Source organism: Rhodnius prolixus, unplaced genomic scaffold (assembly GCF_049639745.1).
Source record: "Rhodnius prolixus isolate KJV_2025 unplaced genomic scaffold, Rpr scaffold_15, whole genome shotgun sequence".
Taxonomy (NCBI): domain Eukaryota; kingdom Metazoa; phylum Arthropoda; class Insecta; order Hemiptera; family Reduviidae; genus Rhodnius; species Rhodnius prolixus.
Genome location: NW_027411605.1, coordinates 6,683,130 through 6,704,737, shown reverse-complemented (window position 1 = coordinate 6,704,737; position 21,608 = coordinate 6,683,130). Strand labels below are relative to the sequence as shown.

The window sequence follows — 21,608 nt, the reverse complement described above, 5'->3', positions numbered from 1 at the left end:
AAAGGGAAGCCACAGTAATCAGCTAAATTCTGTCTTCACGAACTAATCATTTGACTTGTTTTATGTTGTTTTTAATTATGTTCCGTTGTAACGTGTGGTATGCTGTAAGATCGAGTCAATGCGTATAAGTAGCAAGTAGGTACAAAATTTGGCTGAATATTAATACTATTATTGTATTTTTTTATTATTATTATTTTTATTATATGCACTTTTTTAAATTGCCGCGCAAAATTTGTTTATTTTTGAAAAAACTGCACACACTTAAAAAAGTGTGCACACAGGTCACAAAAAATTAGAGGGAACACTGCTTTGGAGAGACTAGAAGCATAGTTAGAACTTAGGTGCAAAATAAGGAAAGGAAAGAAAAGTAGAAGTGGAGAGCTAAACGACGAGGACGTTACTAAAGTCTTGGAGAAGGAGGCTGAATTAACATTAGCGGTGACGATAAAGCTTTCAATGTGTTTCCAGCCTGATTAACCAGCTGATCAAATAAACACAGAAAAGGTAAGGTCGATGTCTGCGATTACTAAGCTTGGAAAACTGTTCATGAACCTGAAAAATCCTTTTCAATTAATTAATTATCAGTTATTTCCTTAATAATGCGACTTCTTTAAACTGACTTCCTGTAAAATCTATAAAAGATTAGCTGCCCCCCTTCCCTGTAAACAAGCTGGCGACGCCCATGCGTACGAATTGTGTAAAATAAAGGCTAAAACATTGATTTCGTTGATGGCGGAAGATGACCTCACTGGAGTGGTAAGATCCAATCAAACTTGCCAAGAACTAGAGAGATATCCTTGGCCACCATTAGCTGAATGATTAAAACGATTCAGTTGGTGCGGATGACAGACTGTCCATCTTTCAAACGAGATAGCCATTTATTTGTAATACACTGAATATCTTGTTCTACAGACATCTTACAGACAATATTTTGGGGTAAACTAGCGATGTATAATCGAAGAAATTTCACCGAACTGACAGAATTCTATATTATAAAGATAACGCCGTTTCACCCGTAACCAAATGTTGCCAACCTAACCTCATTTATAATATAATATTCCCTACCGATCGTCCTGATAAAATTGGACCAACACTTCTCACCATTCTGTCAGAAAAGATCCCTTTTCCTCCATAACTGGTTTTCTTTAAAGTACAGTAATCGCCTATTATTTCAACTACCAATTAGATGTCGTGGATAGTGGGCGAAAGCTTTCACTTTACTATAAACAATTTTTTCTAACCAATAAAAAGTAGCCATACGCGGGATTCGAACTGGGGATCACCCACTTACAAAGCCCCGCTCTTGACCACTAGACCAACACCCGCCCCTGGTTTTCTTTAAACTGAGTATTTATGTACTTGGTAGTATGGGAAAAACCCCTTAATTCTTGTTTCAAAACTTTTCGCACCCCCACGGGTTCTTTCAAATTTAAGTCTATAAAGAGGAAAACATAGATACCTCGAAGTGCAGCCATTTTTCATCGACCCTAGTGTTTTATTTTCCATTATTTTGTTTTTCTTCTTTTGCAAACTTGTATGCGATTTTGACTGACCGGAAGTTAATAATTTACCTAGCAGTTTTTATTTTTCCTTTTTTTAAGATTTTCTCGAAACTGGCTCCAATTCTTCTGAGTTAGAAACTACTCATTTATCAAAGTGGATCTACAACTTTTATTTTAAACACTTCTCCAGGACAAGCGCCATTTTTGGCAATTCTAAGCTTAGCCAGATATTGTTAATGCGAATCAAGTTGATGATAAAATTCATAGTTTTGCTGCGAATCTATACGAAATGTTTCCTTTGATCAGCGAAAATCGTCTTTTCGGGTTTAAAACCAGATTGTTGCCAAAATGTTGATTACCATGTGACATTAACTTTCATTTCAGACCAGTGAGCTTTACCTTGCAGCTTTAACAGTGTTCAAGATTACAGATAGAAGTAACCTGGGCTAATCAGGGCGTTGTGATCTGTTTCAGAGGAGCGTTCTCAGTGGTCAGAAGATGTGTGCAGAAGTGTACCGGACTGGAGTTTGCTGCCAAGATCATCAACACGAAGAAATTGTCGGCCAGAGGTGATTCTACTCATCATTACTCTCTCCTTATCGTCCTAACATCATCTTCTCCCGCAGTTCCAGAAAATAGATGAATAGTATTTTCAACTAATCCTCCTTGGCCAGTGTGCTGCTAATGAACCTCTAACTTCTCAGTCACTTGTGCGCCACTTGTGGGCGAAATAATAAATTTCAACTTTTTAAGATTTTTCTTTATTGAGCTACAGCGGATGCAGACTCACAAACACCACTTCTTCGTACTCAACTAACTTCCAAACGGATATTTTCCGTTTACATGATCATTGTTCACAATAATTTCTCTTACCTATTAAAATAAGAGAAAATACGATGAACATTTAATTAAGCCAATAGCGGCAAGAGATACTCCTGTAAGGTTTATAGAGAAGAAGACATTCAAATAATACTCAAACCAGTTACGACGATGTATTTAATAAGCGTATAAAACTTGAAATTGCGTATGCAAATCATTTTGTACACGAATAAATGCTTGTCAAATTCAGGATACTCCTTCGGCTGGGATACCCGCAGAGACGCCAAGAAGGGGGATGCTGGTCCACTCAACCCAATTGGTATTAATCTGTATTGAGGTAAAGCAGATATAATTTCTCAAGGGCATTAATTCAAAATTTTCTGAAAGTAACAACATTTCAGAAAGTTATTTATTATATTCAACTTACTTTCTTTCAAAATTAAAACAGTTCACGAAATTAATTGTCGTGAGTAAAAAGTAGAGAAGGTTGGTAGCAATGTGGCAGTTTCAGGACCTTACACATGGGCCATAACTCTGATTACATATTATATAACTGGAGGCGGTGAACATAAATCAAAATATAATGGGACAAGTTGCGTGCACACCTCAACAGTGTGTGCAAAGACACACGACAAAAACACACACACCGACATAAATAGTTAAACTCCATTCGCAGAGATCTAAATGCACACATATTCACTTAGAAAATTCTCTGAAACAACATAATAAATTCTTTTTCCTATAGTTGGCACACATGTTAAAAATATTTCTGAAAAACTTTCAACAACTCTATAACAATTTGGCAACACTGCCAGGCTTAATTGCATTTGAAAAAATAAAACCTTTTTCACTTTCTCTTATTGCTGGTAAAAGGAAGTAATAAAATCATGCTAAATTTTAGATCTAAGGAAATATCCATATTTTAGGTTCCCCCGAGTCCAAATAAATGGTTTCTGTGAGTCATTGTGTGACCAAAATATATAATAAACGAACAATTAGAAAATGAAACTATATTGAAGTGCTAAGCAACTTTTTCTTAAACAATTCAAAAACTTTCCGCCATTTTCACTGATGGAAATTCAAAAATTGGAGCACAGACTTTTGTTTTTTTAAAAAAAAAAACACGTTCGCTTGTTCAGGGGGACTCAGTAGTTGTATTTCAACAATTAAAACACTTCATCTTGGTCACGTGGCTGCCTGACCATGAAGTAGTATAATTAGGTGTACCATTGTAATACCCCAGCACATCTATCGGTCCTCCCTAATCATAGCTCTTTTAGGGCACCTCTCAACAACATTCTATGACATTTGGCAGTAATGTGTTTGACCTGGCGAACAATTCATGCATTTAACTAAATTGCAAAGAATACTCGATCATAGAACGGCAATTTTAATTACTTTGAAAGCATATATCGATTAACTGAGTTGTTTGATCGATAGATACAGGTAAGCATTGCCACTGGGAAGTGCATATTTTATAAACAGTATGGCATTGGCCAGCGGCCGATTACTCCTAGCCGTTATCTACGTGCTGTAATCACGACATCTAGCCTAGCTTCGCTCATTGGACTGACCCATTAAATATTGCCATCCAATCCGGGTCATACCCCAAAGGGGGGCTATGAAATGTCCGTGTAGCCCTAATTCTCTCCACCACCCACCCCTAATACCCCTCTCCTTGCAGCCGCAAGAGAGTTTCTCTCTCTAGCTAATGTAAGATCAAGTTGTGTGAGGTGATCATACCAGATCACCAGGCATGTTCAGGTCAATGGCGCATCGTTACCCTTTTTTTAGGTTAATTAATGATGATTATCTGGGGATAATTGTTCCCATTCAAGTTACGTCCTATTTTGTGGTATTACATTTCAATTTAGTTAAGTTACACAGGTAGAATTCTTAATAAAATGGCTAAAAAGTAATTACCTCGGCTAGTTGTTCAGTAAAAGATCATTTTCATATCTTAGGCATAAATATTTATTTATTTAACAATTTTTAATTTAAGCACTAAATATTTTACAGACTGTGAACGTTATTACGAGAAAATAGCCTCCCGAGATCCAAGAAAGGGCCACTGGACACTGTTCAGTCGATGGATGGACGAGCAGGAACCACGTACTTATATTTGGTTCAATTATTTGCCTAGTGTTTAGGGTGCGGGCGCCTATAACTTTGGTGGCGACAGGTGTGCCAACATTCGCAATGAATTACACCGCCACATGTGCTAAGAAAAGAACTTACTCGTTATTCTAAGACAGAACTTTTTTTTTTTTTTTGGACGTCTCGTTCTTTATTGTGGTTCTGGGAAGTGAAAGAAAGCGGCAAACTTGTTCTCTCTAACTCAGAGCCTCCAGCTGCTCCATTCTGTCCAGAGAAAGTCTGAAATATACAGCATCCTAACAAATCCTCTTGTCCTTTCACTGTCCGCCCAATTTACTTTACTTTAATACCTATTTTCTCCTATCCTTCTTTTTCTCTTACTAATAAGTGAAATTGTAATCTGCGATTTTCGATTTGAAGTTTTAATGGACATATTCTTTTTAATGTCCCCTGATTGAAAAAAGTAAAAATTTACTCAAATTTTGGAGTTCGTTTTATTCAAATACTTACTGCAATCTTTCCTCCCACTACTTTGTTCTTAAGTACTGTTCCACACCAGTACAGAGTGGACATCTATTTGCCAGTTGATAAATACTAACTAAATAATTTGAAGATTTATCTGTGGGAGGCCGCAAACAACTCTGGGAGTCTTGGTTCCTGGGGATCCGAGAGGAGGGTTCTTGTTGTCCGGCGATCGAACGACAATAAATCATTGTTGCCACTTTGGCGGGCGGCCGCCACGGAATGGACACTGTGGCGGGTTTTACTGATGCCCACGCCCGTATGACTCCGCTATAAATCATTATCAGGAAGGCAGTCTCTGACTATAGAGTTTCCTCCTTCCCTTGAGGCCGGCGACAACACGGACGCCACACTCTCAGTGGTGCCCACATTTTTATTTGCCTTCCGGGTAGTACTAGAAGTCCAGAATAATGATCTGCTCCATTTATTAATTCTCAGCAAACTCATTCTTTCGCTTTCTCTCTCTTGCTGTAATTTATTATTTCTTACCATAATTCGGATCTCTCGATAATTAATCGATTTATAAAGAGATCCAGCTTCTTTAAGCGCCTAAAGTCAAAAGTCAAGCCAGGAATAAACCAGGGTTGGTAAGCAGTTCAACGATTCTCGATTTTAGAAACAATAGAAATGTTTTCTTCTTATCGACAAGTCCGGCTCTGTGCACCAGGTATCAGTGATGGCAGTACTGATTACTACGTCATATTTACAAATTTAAATAATCTTTTCAAAGTGTTGAACTAAAGAATACCAATTGTAAGAACATAAGAGGCCATCAAGATAAGCAGTCATGTGTTGGTTTGATAATTTTTCAATCTCTTTTGTATTAAGGTTTTTTTCTCCTCTTTCTGAGTGTCTTTTCTTGGGTAGAGGACCAAGAGACTTTTATTCAACTAGGTCATTATTCCATGTACTTTATTCACTTCAACAGGGCTGTCAGCAAATAAAGCTGCTGGAAAATGTACATTTTTAGAAATGTTTAAGAAAAATTACCAAATAGAATTCTAGTTATTTTAAAACAGATAATACTACTGTAGAAATAATATTATTTATGAATACTTCTAAACTATATATTCCTCGGCTAACACTTTATCGCAATAGTCAATATGTTGCACCTTAATGGTTCTGTTTGTTCACAAGATGGTGTACCTTTCTTGATTTGTAAAAGTAAATAAGTTTCTTGAAATATTGGCCCATGAGAATAACGGTTAAAGTTGATTCTCCTCTTAGCAAGATAAATAATTCTCAAGAAGGAAAAAATCAGAAGTCAGAAATCTGCAGCGGTACATACAGATGATTGCAGTAAAATCTTGGTTTAATTCCAACGTTTAATGTTAGACACTTGACCATTTTTTTTTTAAATTTAAGGCTCGAAAAATCTGTGGTAATTGGCGCCTGGAGCTCTTTTCATTCCTCGTTTCTGATTAATCGTTTAATGTAACGAGGATTGGAAAATATTTTTAAAAAAGTTTATGTAAGAGGGGGTGTACTCTCAGTGTAGTGAAGAAGAATTGCTTTTTTTTATCAAGTAATAAAGTCCACTTTAAATTAAAACTTTCAATTAATTCTGAAGCAATAGAATGAAAAGTCTAGATCTAAAAGTAAGGAACCAAAGTCGGAATCTATGAGGGAACTTTTAGAATTGGTTTTGATCATAGATTTTGATACCAATGTAATTAAATAATTGAAACTACTGTACAAGAATGGGCGGACGCAAGGTGGAGGAGGTTCATTAAGGAGATTAGGAGATGTGAGGTATCGATCTGTGCTCGTGTGTGTGGCCCACCTGTGCGAGCAGCCCGTAGGCACAGCGCTGTGCTCCGTGGCAATGTGGGTCACTCGCATATCGATTTACCTCCTCCACTCCTAGTCGATTCTCGTTCTGTGTGTGAGAGAGAGTAAGTACTACATGTTAATCATCTCAAATTCTCTTTCATGCCTGTTTATTAATAAGTAAGCTTTACTAACATTTCTTACTATTTTTTTCTGTACTAATGGTACACATGAATGAACAAAACTGCATTTATGTCAATGGGCTAACTTGACAGTAGATTTCATACATTCTTTTACAACTATTCCCAAGCTTCAAACTCGGATGTTATTTCACAAAATCGTGATCAAATTCTGAAGATTGTGTTTCCACTAGAAATTAGTATTTTCACGTGGCCTGAATCTTAAAAAGTGGTTTGTGGTAAAAACAATCTTTAGGAAACTCAAAATTGACAATTTTTTGTTTACTAACCTCCAGGGATCGGCCAGTAATTAGCAATGGAAACTGATTGCACTAAGTTTTGTTTAAAACACTTCTTCAGCAAAAATTCGATAAAAAGCACTTCTTGGAGAGGTGGATGTGTTCCACCCTAGAAGAGCCATTTCGAGGTAATGTACAGTCATTCTTCTTCTTCTTCTTCATTTGTTTCTACAGCCCAAGTTGGGCCTTGGCCTCCACTTTCTTAATATTTGTTTCCTGATCTTTTTGTCTGCAATGCCTGATTCCCATCTTTCTGAGGCCCTCCTCCAATTCCTTAGTCCCACCTCCTTCTAGGCCTTCCCACTTTCCGTCTACCCATCGAAATAGATCACTTATGTGTAATTAGAAAAGAAAAAAAGAATTGAATAATTTTAAGAAAACTCTTCAATAGGATGTTCAAGAATAATTTTCTTGGAAAATGCGTTTTAGCGCAGTTGTGTTGTGAGACTGGCTACTCACTGGTACTAGTCACTTCAGCTTGTAGGAATTGATTTATTTTTAAAAATTCGCGGTTGGAAGATGAAATTTTAAGGATTTGAACCAAGATACTTCAGTAAGAAGAATTCGTAAGCACTCTAATCGCCTAATCTGAACATGTCCGAACCGATTGGAGACTCCATGCGGAAATTCGACAGATATTGCTCAATAATATTGAACAAAGATAGTAACAAATTTACCAGTCTCAAGATCTAAGCACTGATCATGAAAGCTAGCCATTCTAAATGTTTCCATTGTGTATGTGTGTTGCAGATTTCCAAAAATTAGAAAGAGAGGCGAGGATATGCAGAAAGCTTCAGCATCCAAACATTGGTGAGTAAGTTTAGTTCTGATTGTAGAGTCAGTCCTAGATTATCGCCTAGTATTCAAGGTGACTGGCGACTCCAGTTTAATTGCTTTGTGTGTGTGCAGTGCGACTCCACGACAGCATCCAGGAGGAGAACTTCCACTATCTGGTATTCGATCTGTGAGTATTCAGCTTTAGGCTTTAACCTTGCTATCGGTGTAACTACCACCTTACAATATCAGTTGAAACCAGATTTCCCTATTAAAACAACTTTTTTTCCCCATAAGGAAGACTGTTCCTGCTGATTGCAGGAAGAAGAAGCTTAGATATTTGAAATTTTGCTCAGTATGTGTGTGAACTAGAGATCTCAAAAAATAAATATAATCTGTGAACCTCTTTCACAAATTTCAAAGTTCTACCTTGTACATTTTCTTAAAAATCGTATTTTTTTTTAACTCTTACATTATACAGTGCGTAGGACCGTATATTACACCAAAAGGTCGCCAACGAGAGAGAAGCCCTTCTCTCCTGGAAAGTGCCATAAAATGAACATTGCTGGAAAAATGATTCCATTGAAAGTAATAGAGCTAGAGAATACAAGGCGACCTCTCTAAAAACTGTTGAAATTTGTATGAAGGTAAAGGTATGAATTTCCACTATAACTCATACTTGAAAAATTGCAGAATTGCATATTTCGTTTAGGTGCCGTCCCAATAAGGTATCGGAACAAAATGGTTTGAGACAAAATCGATTATCGATTCAGTAAGTGCAATATTACTGAATCGATTTTATCAGTTCTTTGAGATTTGCTGGAAAACGACTGCTAAGGCATTCTTCAAACTTATATTTATAAAAGACGAGTAGTTTTATTACTTTTATTTGAAATGTTTTTCCCGTAAAAATTTGGTTAAAATCAAGGGGGAGGTTGGGTTTACTAATAAATTCAGTTATATTATAAAATCTTATAAATAGCCATTTTACCATGGAAACCATTAAAATAAAATAAAGGTTACATGATACTTGTAAATAATATTAAATTGAGCTTAATTAAACTAAAAAATTTAGTTACTGTCTGAGTTTCTAGCTTATTGACCTTTTTTTAAACTCATTTTAATGTTTGGAAGTCTGGTTTGGTGGTGTAGGTCTAGAAAAAATTGTCTTTCACAAGTTGCCAAACGATTTGAGAAGAATGAGTACCTTTAGTATCAGTTGCTAATACCCTGCAGAGGAGTGCAGCGTGAGAGGAGTATAATTCATATGAAGATTATTGTCATGGTGGCTAATACCCTTTTTGACTGAGTTTTAATTTTATAGGTGTAAATTTGGGTTAAAGTTAATTGTGAGTTAGGTAATTTATTAAGATCTCTGGCCAAGTGTATCATCTCTAACATATATCTTCTGTTTTTGAAATTTTCTTTGACCATAATCTTAAAGTAATTGGTGGGAGGTTGAGTGAAGGATTGTGAATGCTCTATTTTTCTCTCTGTTATAACTGCTATTTCTCTACGAGGGTCGTTTGAAAAGTCCGTGCAAAAATAAAAACTACTTAATTTTTTGGGGTAAACCATTTTTATTTTTCAACATAGTCTCCTTTTAGGCTTATACACTTCGTCCAACGCTGCTCTAGTTTGTTGATCCCTTCCGAATAATAGGATTTGTCCAAGTCTGAAAAATAGCCATTCGTTTCTGCAATCACCTCCTCGTTTGAATAAAATCTTTTTCCCGCCAGCCATTTCTTCATATTAGGGAACAAATAGTAGTCCGAGGGAGCCAAGTCTGGAGAATAGGGGGGATGTGAAACGAGTTGGAACCCTATTTCCATTAATTTTGCGACCACAACTGCTGAGGTGTGAGCTGGTGCGTTGTCGTGATGGAAAAGGACTTTTTTGTGGGTCAATCGTGGGCGTTTTTCTTGCAGCTCGGTTTTCAAACGGTCCAATAACGACGAATAATATGCACCTGTAATAGTTTTACCCTTTTCCAGATAGTCGATGAGGATTATTCCTTGTGAATCCCAAAAGACAGTCGCCATAATCTTTCCGGCCGAAGGAACGGTCTTCGCCTTTTTTGGCGCAGATTCCCCCTTGGTAACCCATTGTTTAGATTGTTCTTTGGTCTCAGGAGTGTAGTGATGTATCCATGTTTCATCCACAGTGACGAAACGACGCTTAAAGTCCTGCGGATTCTTCTGTAACAGCTGCAAACCGTCCTTGCAACACTTCACACGATTTCGTTTTTGGTCAAGCGTGAGCAATCGCGGCACCCATCTTGCGGATAGCTTTGTCATGTCCAAATGTTGATGCAAAATATTATGTACCCGTTCATTCGAGATGCCCACAGCACTAGCAATCTCACGCACCTTCACTCTTCTATCATCCATCACCATATCATGGATTTTATCAATGATTTCTGGAGTAGTAACCTCAACAGGGCGTCCAGAACGTTCAGCGTCACTTGTGCCCATATGGCCACTCCGAAAATTTTGAAACCACTTATAAACTGTTCTAATCGAAGGTGCAGAGTCACCATAATGTTTATCAAGCTTCTCTTTAGTCTCCTGAGGCGTTTTGCCTTTCATAAAGTAGTGTTTAATCAACACACGAAATTATTTTTCGTCCATTTTTTGAAAATCACTCGACTTCCTCGATTCAAACGAATGCCAAACACTAAGAAATAGACCGATCTGGCTGAAACTTGGTGTGTGTTCTTCCAAGAGATGCTACTAACTAAACATAACCTCGATACGCGCCAGTGTTGCTATCTCTCTGACTTTGCACGGACTTTTCAAACGACCCTCGTATTTTCTCCCAATTTTATGAAGTCTTACCAGTCTACTTGGCTGTACAGTCGTTTCAGCTAATCTTGGAGTATTAGATTGGTATGTTTGTTGTGATGGTTCTGCCTTTGATTTCCCTTTAAAATAGTACCTGAAGATAGACAAAACTGGCTCTTATCGTCTTTTCTACTGTTAAGTTAAATTAAGGGCACTCCATGTCTTAGACTAAGGCATATGTAATTCCGGGATAAGTATCGTCGCACTTTTGCACAATCTTGTGAAAGTTTGTTTCTTTTTGTGATTAAAATGAGAATTAAATGCATTCAGAAAATTCTGAGTTTTGTAATAAAACGTTTGAGAGGAAATGACAATCCTTGGTGTTTTTATTTTCAAGTTTTCCATCAGTTAGGTCAGTATAAACCGCTGCAGAGTAGTTGAAGAAAAGCTGGCCCATTAAGTTCTGCCTAAATTAAACTGGTTTTAACTGATCTTGCAATACCTGTTCAATAAAATATTAAAAGTCACTAACGATCTTTTGAAAACTGTGGTTGCCAGGGTTACAGGCGGAGAGCTGTTTGAAGATATTGTCGCCAGGGAGTTCTATTCTGAGGCGGATGCATCACATTGTATACAGCAGATTCTGGAGAGTGTGAATCACTGCCACCAGAATGGGGTCGTCCACAGGGACTTGAAGGTAACTTCCTATTTTTTTTTTGTTTTGTTTCTATATTTATTCAACTGCAGGCTTTGCCACTGCTGGTTCCTTTATCTTTTCAGGAAATCGCTTTGGTACTTTTCCTTAACGCGGAAATAGCAGAAATATCGCGATGGAATTTTTTTTTTTTTTTTTTTTTAATTTTACAATTACAATTTTCAAGGTGCTGTCCAACATTTTAACTTACAACTCATAACGCCTAAAACGGATTTTTCCACAAAAATTACAATCTTCTGGTGTATACAGGAAGTTAAAGATAATCCTAAGAGGCATTTTTCAAAAAATCTCATTCAAAAAAGTGGTATTTCCATTTTCAGAATTCTCTACTACGAATTCGAAGTTTCAGGCGGACAATTAAACTCTCTTTCACAAAATGTAGACCTTAAAGCCATAGATTATACTCGAAAGGTTCTTTAGATGATTGCCTATTCACCATTTTCTCCGAGAAGTGTCCTTAATCGAATTGTCCTCTAAAAATTTTCCAAATAAATGTTATGGTCCGAAATGTGTGCATAGAGTTTAAAAGTAGATCTTTAGAGCCATTTGCATCAAATTTGGCAAATCCGGTCAGTCTGGCGATCCGATGGTGACATCGGAACTCCAGCTAGAACCAAAATAGACCATGGTTTGAACTAGGGAGAAAGTGCAGAATCTTGAAACTTGTGTTTCAGATAAAAACTCATTTTTGAAAGTTTATTGTGAAGCTAATAATTATTACACTTGCAGTAGAGCACGAAACTTTAAAAAAAGAAAAATATGGCAGAACTGGGCATCATTAAAACTCTTAATATTTGGGTGTATCAAAGTTAAGAAAATTTGTTTAGTGAAGTAGAGTAACTGTCTACTTTCACAAGCGGGGCCTAAAGTCCAACTATCAATTAAGTGTCTTGGGACGAGAGGCGGAAACACATACTTTACTATCAACATTTTTTATAACAAAATAGATACATACGGGATTCGAACTGATGATCGCCCACTTAAAAATCCACGCTGCCTAACCATAGGACCAACACCCGCCCCAAATTTATTTTGTAATAACCACATTTATTTGATAACTTTGACAGATTCAATCAAAATTGGGTTAAATAAAACACATGTTTTATTTTCGCAAACATATATTAACACATATTTTCTTAGTAAAGCAAGAGATATTACTTTAATAATAAACAGAGCTGCTCACTTCAACTAATTCTTCATTAACTTTGTGGCTGGAATTAGTAAATGTCACTGACGATAACCTACGTTCCAGCTATGCGACCATAATCTTTCTACAGCTGATCGATGAGTCCGTTTCAAACTCAAACTCGTACGTCGCAGTGGAGGAACCTGCATCACTGTCTACTTCTCTTTCTATAAACGCCAGCAAATCATCTAGGATATTCCAGCTCGACTGAGGTGCACCAATTGATTGATTTATATCCGTTGCAATCAATTCGTCAACAGTTGTTTGATGAAAGACACAACTGTACGCACGTTGATTATAACGGCTAGGGTACTTTTCCTTAGAGCAGGCTAGAATCACTCGTTCGGCAGCTATTAGAACTGCTCTGGTCCATGAACATGTGCATGTTAGACAATTGGCAGGAGTACTGGGATCACTGCACACCGCAGTATCAATATGTGTTGCCGCTCTGAGTTCTTCAATATTATTAACAACTTTATCACTTGAGACACCAGGGATCTCTGCAGAATATATTATACTTCTGTCACCGACCTGAATTTCATAAACTTCATTAAAGAAAAGATCCTTTTCGCCAATAGTGTCCAGAGAATGAGTGTTAGGCATGTTTTTAAATAGAGAAAGCTTTACAGCTTCTAAAAAACTGAGTTTATCACATGGTTTAACACCGGCGTTCCCCCACATATAATATTTTTCATTTATGTATTTCAAAGTCAACGTCCACTGAAATGATTTCGATGGTGTCTGCAGTATGTATGCTAAAGTCTCTCTGTCGGTAACAAACTTCGCTCTTCTCACAGCATCCATTTCAATACGTTTGCTAATCCATTCCTCCAAAGGTTTCAGCAATAAAAATGATTCTTTTCTCTCAAGTTTGTCTGTTTTTTTTTTAAAAATTGGAAATAAATTATCACTGCTTAAATCTGCACGTTTATTGTAATATTTTAAGGAACCTAAAACATTCTGTTCATCAGAAAATGTTGTTTTTTCAGATCGAAATCTAGGTTCTACAAAGTAGCCTATTAGTTGGGGTTTCGGTGGACTTACCCAATATTCTTGAATTCTCTGAGTTAATATTAGATATGAAGACATATTGGATTATTCTAACATTAATATTAGCTATGCGCCGTAAGTTCATCAGCTACCACTCCTTACACTTACATTTGCACTCATTTAAGTTGATAACCTCAACGGAGCTATCATTGTCTGGGCCCTTGAATCGATTGTGATATATCAATTAACAAGGCTTGCAAAAGCTTCAGAAGTCAACTCCACTATCCATCCACCTTCAATCACAGAAACTCAACTTTTGAGTTGAGAGTTTTTATTATATTAAGGGTTGAATTTTAATTTTTTTTTTCGTTCAAAAATAATCACATAGGGAGGACCGATGTCTTAGTAAGTAGTATGCTTCAGTAGGCAGTTGAGGCAACTTATTGAATGTGACATAGCGCTCCTAGCGGCTGAACTTCCTACTGTTATAACCTTGCCTAAGTTGTGTATGGGTGTGAAGGTTGTAATGTAAAGTAAATGTGTTCCTTTTTCAGTGAATAGGTCGCCTATTTGTGTTCATCATTACAGTGCATTAATTTTCATTATTTTAGTGTATTCGACTGAAGCCATGAGTGAGCTGTCATTACTAGAAGTGCCATCTTATTGTAGAGATGGACATCGCGATTTTCCAGCGTACACACAGCCATTGCTTGTTGGATGCTACACAATGATTGGTGAGGATAAAAAATATAAAAATGATATGTCAGCATTAAAGTATCTGTTTAAGAAATTTACTAACTTGAGTATATCTGTGAGATTTGATTTGAATGAAGGAAATATAATAGAAAGATCTTCAAACATTAATCTGTCAATGAATGCTCTGTGCGAGTGGATTCAGTCACAAAAAGATGAAGAATTTTATAAAAAATGCGAATTTATATCATTTAGATGTGTATTAACCAAAGTAATGAATACACCATTTGAAAGACGAGACGGTTGGGTGGTATGTGCCTCAGTGGAAAAAGACAAAATATATATGTACCCTTTTGAGACAGAAGAAGACAAAGAAAGACTAAATAATGCTTCAGATTATCAGAAAAGGTGTTCATCATGGGGATATAAATTTGAAGGATACATATTTAGTGATAAACCTTTAGAGAAACCCGCAGGAAAAGAAGCTGAAGAGGGAGGTGAATTCGATTGTGTGTACGAAGCAAAATTAAATGAGCACAGATTGTTGTTTGCAGCGGAAATGGATGGGATTGTCAGCGAAAAGGAAATAAACAGTTTAGAAGAGCTCAGACAAGCCGAATTTATTGAAGCCAAAACATGTATCCACTTAGATTGCACCAAACATAAAATCTCTTTTGGTAGATATAAGTCTGGTAAATGGTGGGCCCAGTCATTTCTTGTCGGCATACAAACAATATTGGTAGGATATCGCAATTATGATGGCATAGTCACTAGATTAGAAAGGATTCGAGTTAAGGACCTGACAAGGAGGTTTCCAGAATTCTGGGCACCGTTGACGCCAGCTGCGTCTTTGAATTTTCTGAATGACTTTTTAGACTTTGTGAAGAAAACTGTGGCCAGCGAAGAGACAAATCGAGAGCGGAAAGTGTTTGTGTTCTCTTGGAAGCCAGGACATCCAGTCAAGTGTAAAACTCTAGACGAACCGTGCTATTTCTCTTTTCTTAAGAGGTAAACTCTTTTAGCTCACATTGCTTACTGTCAGCCAGTTATCTATAAGTATTCTACGAGGTATTCCATGTTACTATTTTATATATGTTTTAGCTGTTGAAAGAAGTAACTATAGACTATAAATGTTCAGCTGAGATGTTTAGAATAATTAAATATCTTGCATTAATTTGATTATATATGTACATGTATTAAGTCTAATTAAGAGAATTAACTCTCAAATAAAAAAGCTATTTATGACCAGCATAAGCTGAGTCCGACAGACGACGCTCTAAGACATTTAAGAAGAAACAGAAATGTTTCTTTCATATTTTTTTAATCTTTAAATAAATTTTTTTTTTTTTTTTTAATTAATTGCAGTGCGATATGATTTCACTTTATTTCTTTCCCGCGGTCTTACTTGGACTTACATAACTTTTGAAGAGAAAATATTTTTTTTCTCGCCGGATTGAACCTCCTTGGCTTCAAAATCTTTTATATCCAATGGGGAGGGGGAGAAGTTTTTAAAATTCTTAAGTTTTAAATATCAACAGTTAGCAGTTAAAAATTTGTATTACAAATTGTTTTAAAAAAAATTAGTTAAAATTATGTTTTAAATATCGTAATTTGTTTCTTTCAAATGTTTTATGAATCCTTATTTTACTGATGTTAAAAGTGTTATAAAAATTTACAGTAATGTACAGAAACAAGAGTATGTTGAATGGATTGAGCTCAGGGTTAAGGCTTCCATAATAATCTAATGAATGATAAATTCCACCACTCAAGCCAGTGTTTAAAAAAAATGTGTGACAAAAGCAACCAAAACAGTTATTTTAGCTGGATGTTCTACAGCACTTGACTCAAATATTTTCTCATCTATACTGTGCTCTACAAAAGCCACATTTCTCATGTGATGGAGAAATTGCGCTTCCAAGCCTAATTAATTAAAGCAAGGTTCTAGAAAGCTGGATATTTTCTTCTTTCACACTTAGTCTTTACTAAGCTTCCAAACATTCATTAATTGTCTGATGCCAGTTGGGAGATTTACCTAACTCTGTTTCGTGTCCAGAACTACTATCTCATTTTTTTTTTCTTTGAGGTAGAACTTCAAATTAACTCTTTGAGGCACACGATTTTAAAGAAACTAAAAGCCCTAGTTGCACAGAATTCATTAAACAGAATAAACATTCATTCCCATTATCTTACAGATGTAATCATCCCTCTCAAATAATCATCACTCTCGAAATAAGAAAAAAAGAAAAGAAAAAATTAATACCATTTCAATAGTCCTTTTTTAGTGCGGGACACTGGTATTGTATAATACCACTATGCAACTAATGCTTTATATGATGTTCATTCAAACACAACTTTTTACCAAAACAAAGCGGTACTTTGCAGATATACTACAGCATTGTCCTTCAGCGCACTGTTCCTTGAAATGTTTAAGTTCCATGTTTTGACCCAATTTTTTATAAACAATATATGAATTAACAACAGCTGCACCCAAATAATAGAACAGTATGCGGTGCCACCATTTTTTACTATCGGTCAAGTTTATAATGAATATAAAAATTATTTCACTTATTTTCGCATTTACCATTGCACTGCCAACTGAATGAAAAACTTTAAATAAATATTAAGCTGTATGTATGAATAACTTCAACTTTTCGAGGTGGGTTAAAATATATCCCACCATGCAGCAAAAACTAAGCAAAAGGTGGGACAGTTTTTAACCCACCTAGCCGCAAAGAGTTAATTAAGATGTCTGAGTAATCTCGTTTTATTGGATCAGCCGACTTACGGAAATCCGTTTGAAATATGTTTGAACATATATCTCTTACTGAACAAGTAATGTCAAGTCCGTAAAATTTTGATTCGAAGGTATTGTCGAAACAATAATTAGAAATTTGAACTTTTGATACTAGAAATGGTTTCATTGTTGCTTGATATTGCTTTTCCTTTTTGCGGCTATAGCGCCAGACATTTCACTTCCTTTTACAGCCAGAATCTCTGAGCACTTCCTCTAGTTTAAGTCAGATCCAACAGCCTGTACTTAAAAATAGAATATTCTTCATATTCTCGGCGTTTACAAATGATTTTTAAGATTCAACTTATAATAATCTATTAATATTAAGTTTAATTAGATGCGTAGGGCTGAATTATTTAATTGTGCCAAAAAAATTATTTTGTAACTTGTAATATGACAAGAAATATTTTAACGTTATACTCTATAAAAAAAAATTATTGGGTAGGTTTGAAGTATTCTAAACAAATTATGTACTCAATGGGCAATAAGAATAGAAATGAGAATTTACAGGGTTGCAGTTAGTTAAAATATCGAGACTTTAAAACGAACTATTCCGATTTCTGTTGGTTAGAAAATCATTTTTTTAAAAAGTCTACCATTTTTTTCAAATTTAGAATTGTAAATGTCTAATATCGCAGACTAGCGATTGTAACACAATCTAACAGGGTAAAAGAGATGCTCCTTCTTCTTTTGAATTTGATGGGGGTCCATCGCTCAGAGCAGTTGCCAGATTTCACTATGAGACAGAGTGAATGTTCTCTGTCCAACTTTACATATCAAGCTTTCCAAACTAGAGACCTATCTTCTAGTCCATGCTTTCATTTTGTGACACCATCAAAGTTACGCAACTGACTGGTGGAAGTTGACTACGTAGAGAATAGTTACTTCCGTCCAATAAAATTATGTCAGGACCACAATTCTGGTTGTTCAAGATGATTGAAAGTTCTGTATGTTGCAGAGCTAGATGGTAAGGTCTTAGTTACGATTGTTGAGTAAGATCACTCCTTGTAATGCTATGAATCTGAAGCCTGCCGATAAACGAGCAAATCTCATCTCCATTCATATCGCCCTCTATTATTTCCTATTGTGATATCTAGTATTATTTCTCTTCGTTTATTATAACATATTACCCTCTTCCTGGTTGAATATTTGTATTTTATTTTTTATAAAACTTTATTTTCAAATATTTGTTTAAGAAAGCTTTATTGATTATAATGTACAATCGATGTAAATGTGCAGATTAAATAAACAATGACAGATGGTTCTTTCTTATTTACATTAATTTCCCTGACTTAAAATAATCTATAAAAAGGAGTTAATGAAAAAAATATTCTGCCCTGAATGGAAGATGTCTGGAGTGTGGGGTTAATGAACCCAATGAACATTTTGAGACTTTGTGGAAACTCATCCGCCTGGAAGGTGTGTTTGACTAGTTGCTTCTCTCCAGAGGCTTTCAGTAGATAAGCATTTGTAGTCATTAACATGGATTTGGACAGCATGGACCAGCACAATGTTTTGAACTGGAATAACTAAGTTACTAAGTTTTTTCCTAGCGATTATCAGCAGCAACTACGACTAAGGCCCTGTCACTTTAAGAAGTGCACTTGGAAGAAACAAAGATAGAACTAATTCCATGACTAGACACTTAAAAATTTTTGTGCAATTATGATATTGTGGTGTGATCTAGTAAAATTTAAACTGAAACAAAACAATTTATGGAAACTTTACAATTGTTTTTCTTCCGGAGTTTAGTTTTCTGAAGTTTAGAACTACTGAAGATTCTGTTAAGAGGTGAAGGTGATTCCATCACATCTGCTGCCGAACAGCAGTCTGAGGAACTCTGGAACCCTAAGTCATATTCGGTGCTGACGACGGAAACCTTTTCCCTAAAAGTTTCCAATTTTAGATTATTGACGTAGAAAAGATGCTGACTTTTAATCGCCGTCGCTGCTAAATCGTTGCTCCAAAGCTGATTTACTTGACTAGTATAGTGTATTACTTTTTTTTATTTCAGCCGGAGAATTTACTGTTAGCTAGTAAAGCCAAAGGCGCTGCTGTGAAGTTGGCCGATTTTGGCTTGGCCATTGAAGTTCAAGGGGAACAACAAGCATGGTTCGGTAAGTAAACGAACAGCTTTTTGGATGTTTCTGCTTTCTAATATACTCTTGATGATTGTTTAAGTTTCACTAATCTGGTTTGATGATAGGTTTCGCTGGCACACCAGGGTACCTCTCGCCGGAAGTGCTGAAAAAGGAACCATATGGCAAACCAGTAGACATATGGGCCTGTGGTATGTCTCGTAATATTCTTATTTTTGTTAGATTTTTTATTATTCATCACTTTTGTTATTTTCTTTGTAAATTGAGTGAAATCAGGTAATATAATGTTAACAATCTCAATTAGCAGCTCTCCTTTCTAACGACTGAACTTAGATAACCTGAGGTAGCCAGCTTTCATCTTATCAAATACAGATTTACCACTCCGGGTCAAGAAATGCAATCATGGCTTTCACGCCAGTTGCCAGTCAGGAATGCACAGCTCAGAGCCATCGCGAGGGAGGGCCCCGCGTTCAGGTTACATTCTGGCATAGAACCTAGGCACAGACGGGACTCCTAATACTACCACTTTCCATACTGACTTCTAACAACACTGTCGGCTGCTCGAATACGATTGAGTGGGTTATGCCAGTTGGCCTGAAATTTTTTTTGATGCGTGAATAAGAATACGGTGCTACAGCTGCTGGAGAAAGAATCGAGACCAAGGACAGTAGACGCCTGGACCTACCTTACTCCATCCATCCATTCTATCTCCTTTTCTGGATTTTTCTTTTTAAGAAACCCATCAGAGAAAAGTTTCGCTTCCCTATTTATTAATAACAGAAGTGCCGAAATATGAATCACCCCTTATTTTGAACTTTTTAAAAATATTGTTTTAATAATAGTTATGCAAGATCATTAAATCTCTAAACTCAATTCGGCAATTTTTGGAATCGATTAGATCTTATCATGAGCTGGATACAGCATGAACTGAAAGTAAGCGAGATTGCGAGAAGTGTTTGATGGATATTATAAACAATATCGATTACAAAATGCATTGAATGCACTCACACGCCTCTATTTTACTGCAGTTCTCAAGTTGTTGACATTCTAACACACAAAACAGATATTTCTAGTGATGACTCGAAATTTAAAGTTTGACGTAATCGCAGAACTTCCCTTGCCTTAGAAAATTAGATGCGCCTTAGTTCGAGGACGTCTGTAATTTGATGCAATGCGGATTATATTGTTTTTTCAAATATCATTTCCAATTTTGCACATCATTCGAATATAATTTTTTTAAGCTTGGCTTTTGTTGTTCCAGGTGTAATATTGTATATACTGCTGGTGGGATATCCACCATTCTGGGACGAAGACCAACACAGACTTTATGGACAGATCAAGGCTGGTGCTTATGATGTGAGTATGTTCTAATTCTAAATTCAGTTTTTAAATTTACTGCAATAAAAAAAGTAACACTTTTTTAATTTCATTAGATTAACCACCACATTCTGATACAGTTGGTACAGTAAATGCCTGAGCTTATTGCATTTGACAACTTTTAATCGTCGAGAGTCATCCAATTACTCTTAGGAAGAATAGATAGACAAGTTTTAAATATTTAATAACTTGGCTTATTACATTTGAAAGTGCGTAGAAATGAAAACAGAAAAATAAATAAAATAATCATTTAACAAACAAGAAAATATTTTAAGAAATGTGTATATGTGGTAAAAATAATATCAAACCCTTTTACTGGCCGGCGTAGAAAAGTGGGCTTAAGTGAATTCATCTTATGAATTTCTAAATGAATCTAGAATTTCGATAGTTAATTTACAGAATAAGAGATGAAAAAATTCATAAATTTGCACAAGTAGGGTTGATAACTGTATAATTTGAATTCTTAATATTATTGTGATTCACAGTATCCTTCACCAGAGTGGGACACGGTCACTCCGGAAGCGAAGAACCTCATCAATCAAATGCTGACTGTAAACCCATCGAAGAGGATAACTGCATCGGATGCACTGAAACATCCCTGGATTTGTGTAAGTTGATATCTAGCGGCTGCCTCCTTTACCTAGTATAAAGATTTATATGAAAATAGAACAGTGCTGCTTCAATATATGGACTACCTACTTCAGCCGGCTTGCAAGGCCTAAAATGTTAACCTAAAAAGTCAACAGTAGTGAGGTTCATACAAACAAAAAACTATTATTTGAACAAAATATTTTATTTTTCAACCATTCGACTGATAGGTTATAAACATATAAGTTCCAAACATATTAAGTGTGAAAACTGTGGTTAAAGAATAATAACTGACCTAACTTCTAAGAATGGTGAAAGTGATCAAACAATTGGACAATAAACTTTAAAAATGTTGAATGAAATTATTTTTAATAACAATAAATTGTAAACATTTGGGCGAGATTGCAAAATTAGTAGTAGTAGT

The 21,608-nt window shown here is 35.9% G+C and overlaps 2 protein-coding genes across 29 annotated transcripts in view; both read left to right on the top strand.

Moving 5' to 3' along the window:
- Positions 1-21,608, top strand: part of CaMKII (Calcium/calmodulin-dependent protein kinase II) — a 127,588-nt gene that overhangs the window by 61,268 nt on the left and 44,712 nt on the right. For 23 of the 28 annotated variants that reach the window (XR_012459073.1, XR_012459072.1, XR_012459074.1 and 20 more), the window contains 9 exons: positions 1,977-2,071; positions 4,341-4,433; positions 7,939-7,998; positions 8,098-8,152; positions 11,304-11,442; positions 19,135-19,237; positions 19,327-19,410; positions 20,481-20,575; positions 21,082-21,204. Coding sequence is in view for 23 of the 28 variants with exons in the window: in XM_074129740.1 (XP_073985841.1) it covers positions 1,977-2,071; positions 4,341-4,433; positions 7,939-7,998; positions 8,098-8,152; positions 11,304-11,442; positions 19,135-19,237; positions 19,327-19,410; positions 20,481-20,575; positions 21,082-21,204 (847 nt within the window). In the remaining 5 variants the exon portion in view is untranslated. The remainder of the gene's footprint in view (positions 1-1,976; positions 2,072-4,340; positions 4,434-7,938; positions 7,999-8,097; positions 8,153-11,303; positions 11,443-19,134; positions 19,238-19,326; positions 19,411-20,480; positions 20,576-21,081; positions 21,205-21,608) is intronic. The other 5 variants (XM_074129762.1, XM_074129759.1, XM_074129750.1 and 2 more) reach the window with 1 other exon arrangement.
- LOC141454983 (decapping and exoribonuclease protein-like) lies at positions 14,063-18,388 on the top strand. Its single transcript, XM_074129763.1, has one exon. The coding sequence runs from the start codon at positions 14,265-14,267 to the stop codon at positions 15,339-15,341; it is 1,077 nt and encodes a 358-aa protein (XP_073985864.1). The 5' UTR covers positions 14,063-14,264; the 3' UTR covers positions 15,342-18,388.

Bases quoted from the DNA above. Each gene is read 5' to 3' on its own strand.
- LOC141454983 (XM_074129763.1), top strand. From the start codon at position 14,265: ATGAGTGAGCTGTCATTACTAGAAGTGCCATCTTATTGTAGAGATGGA.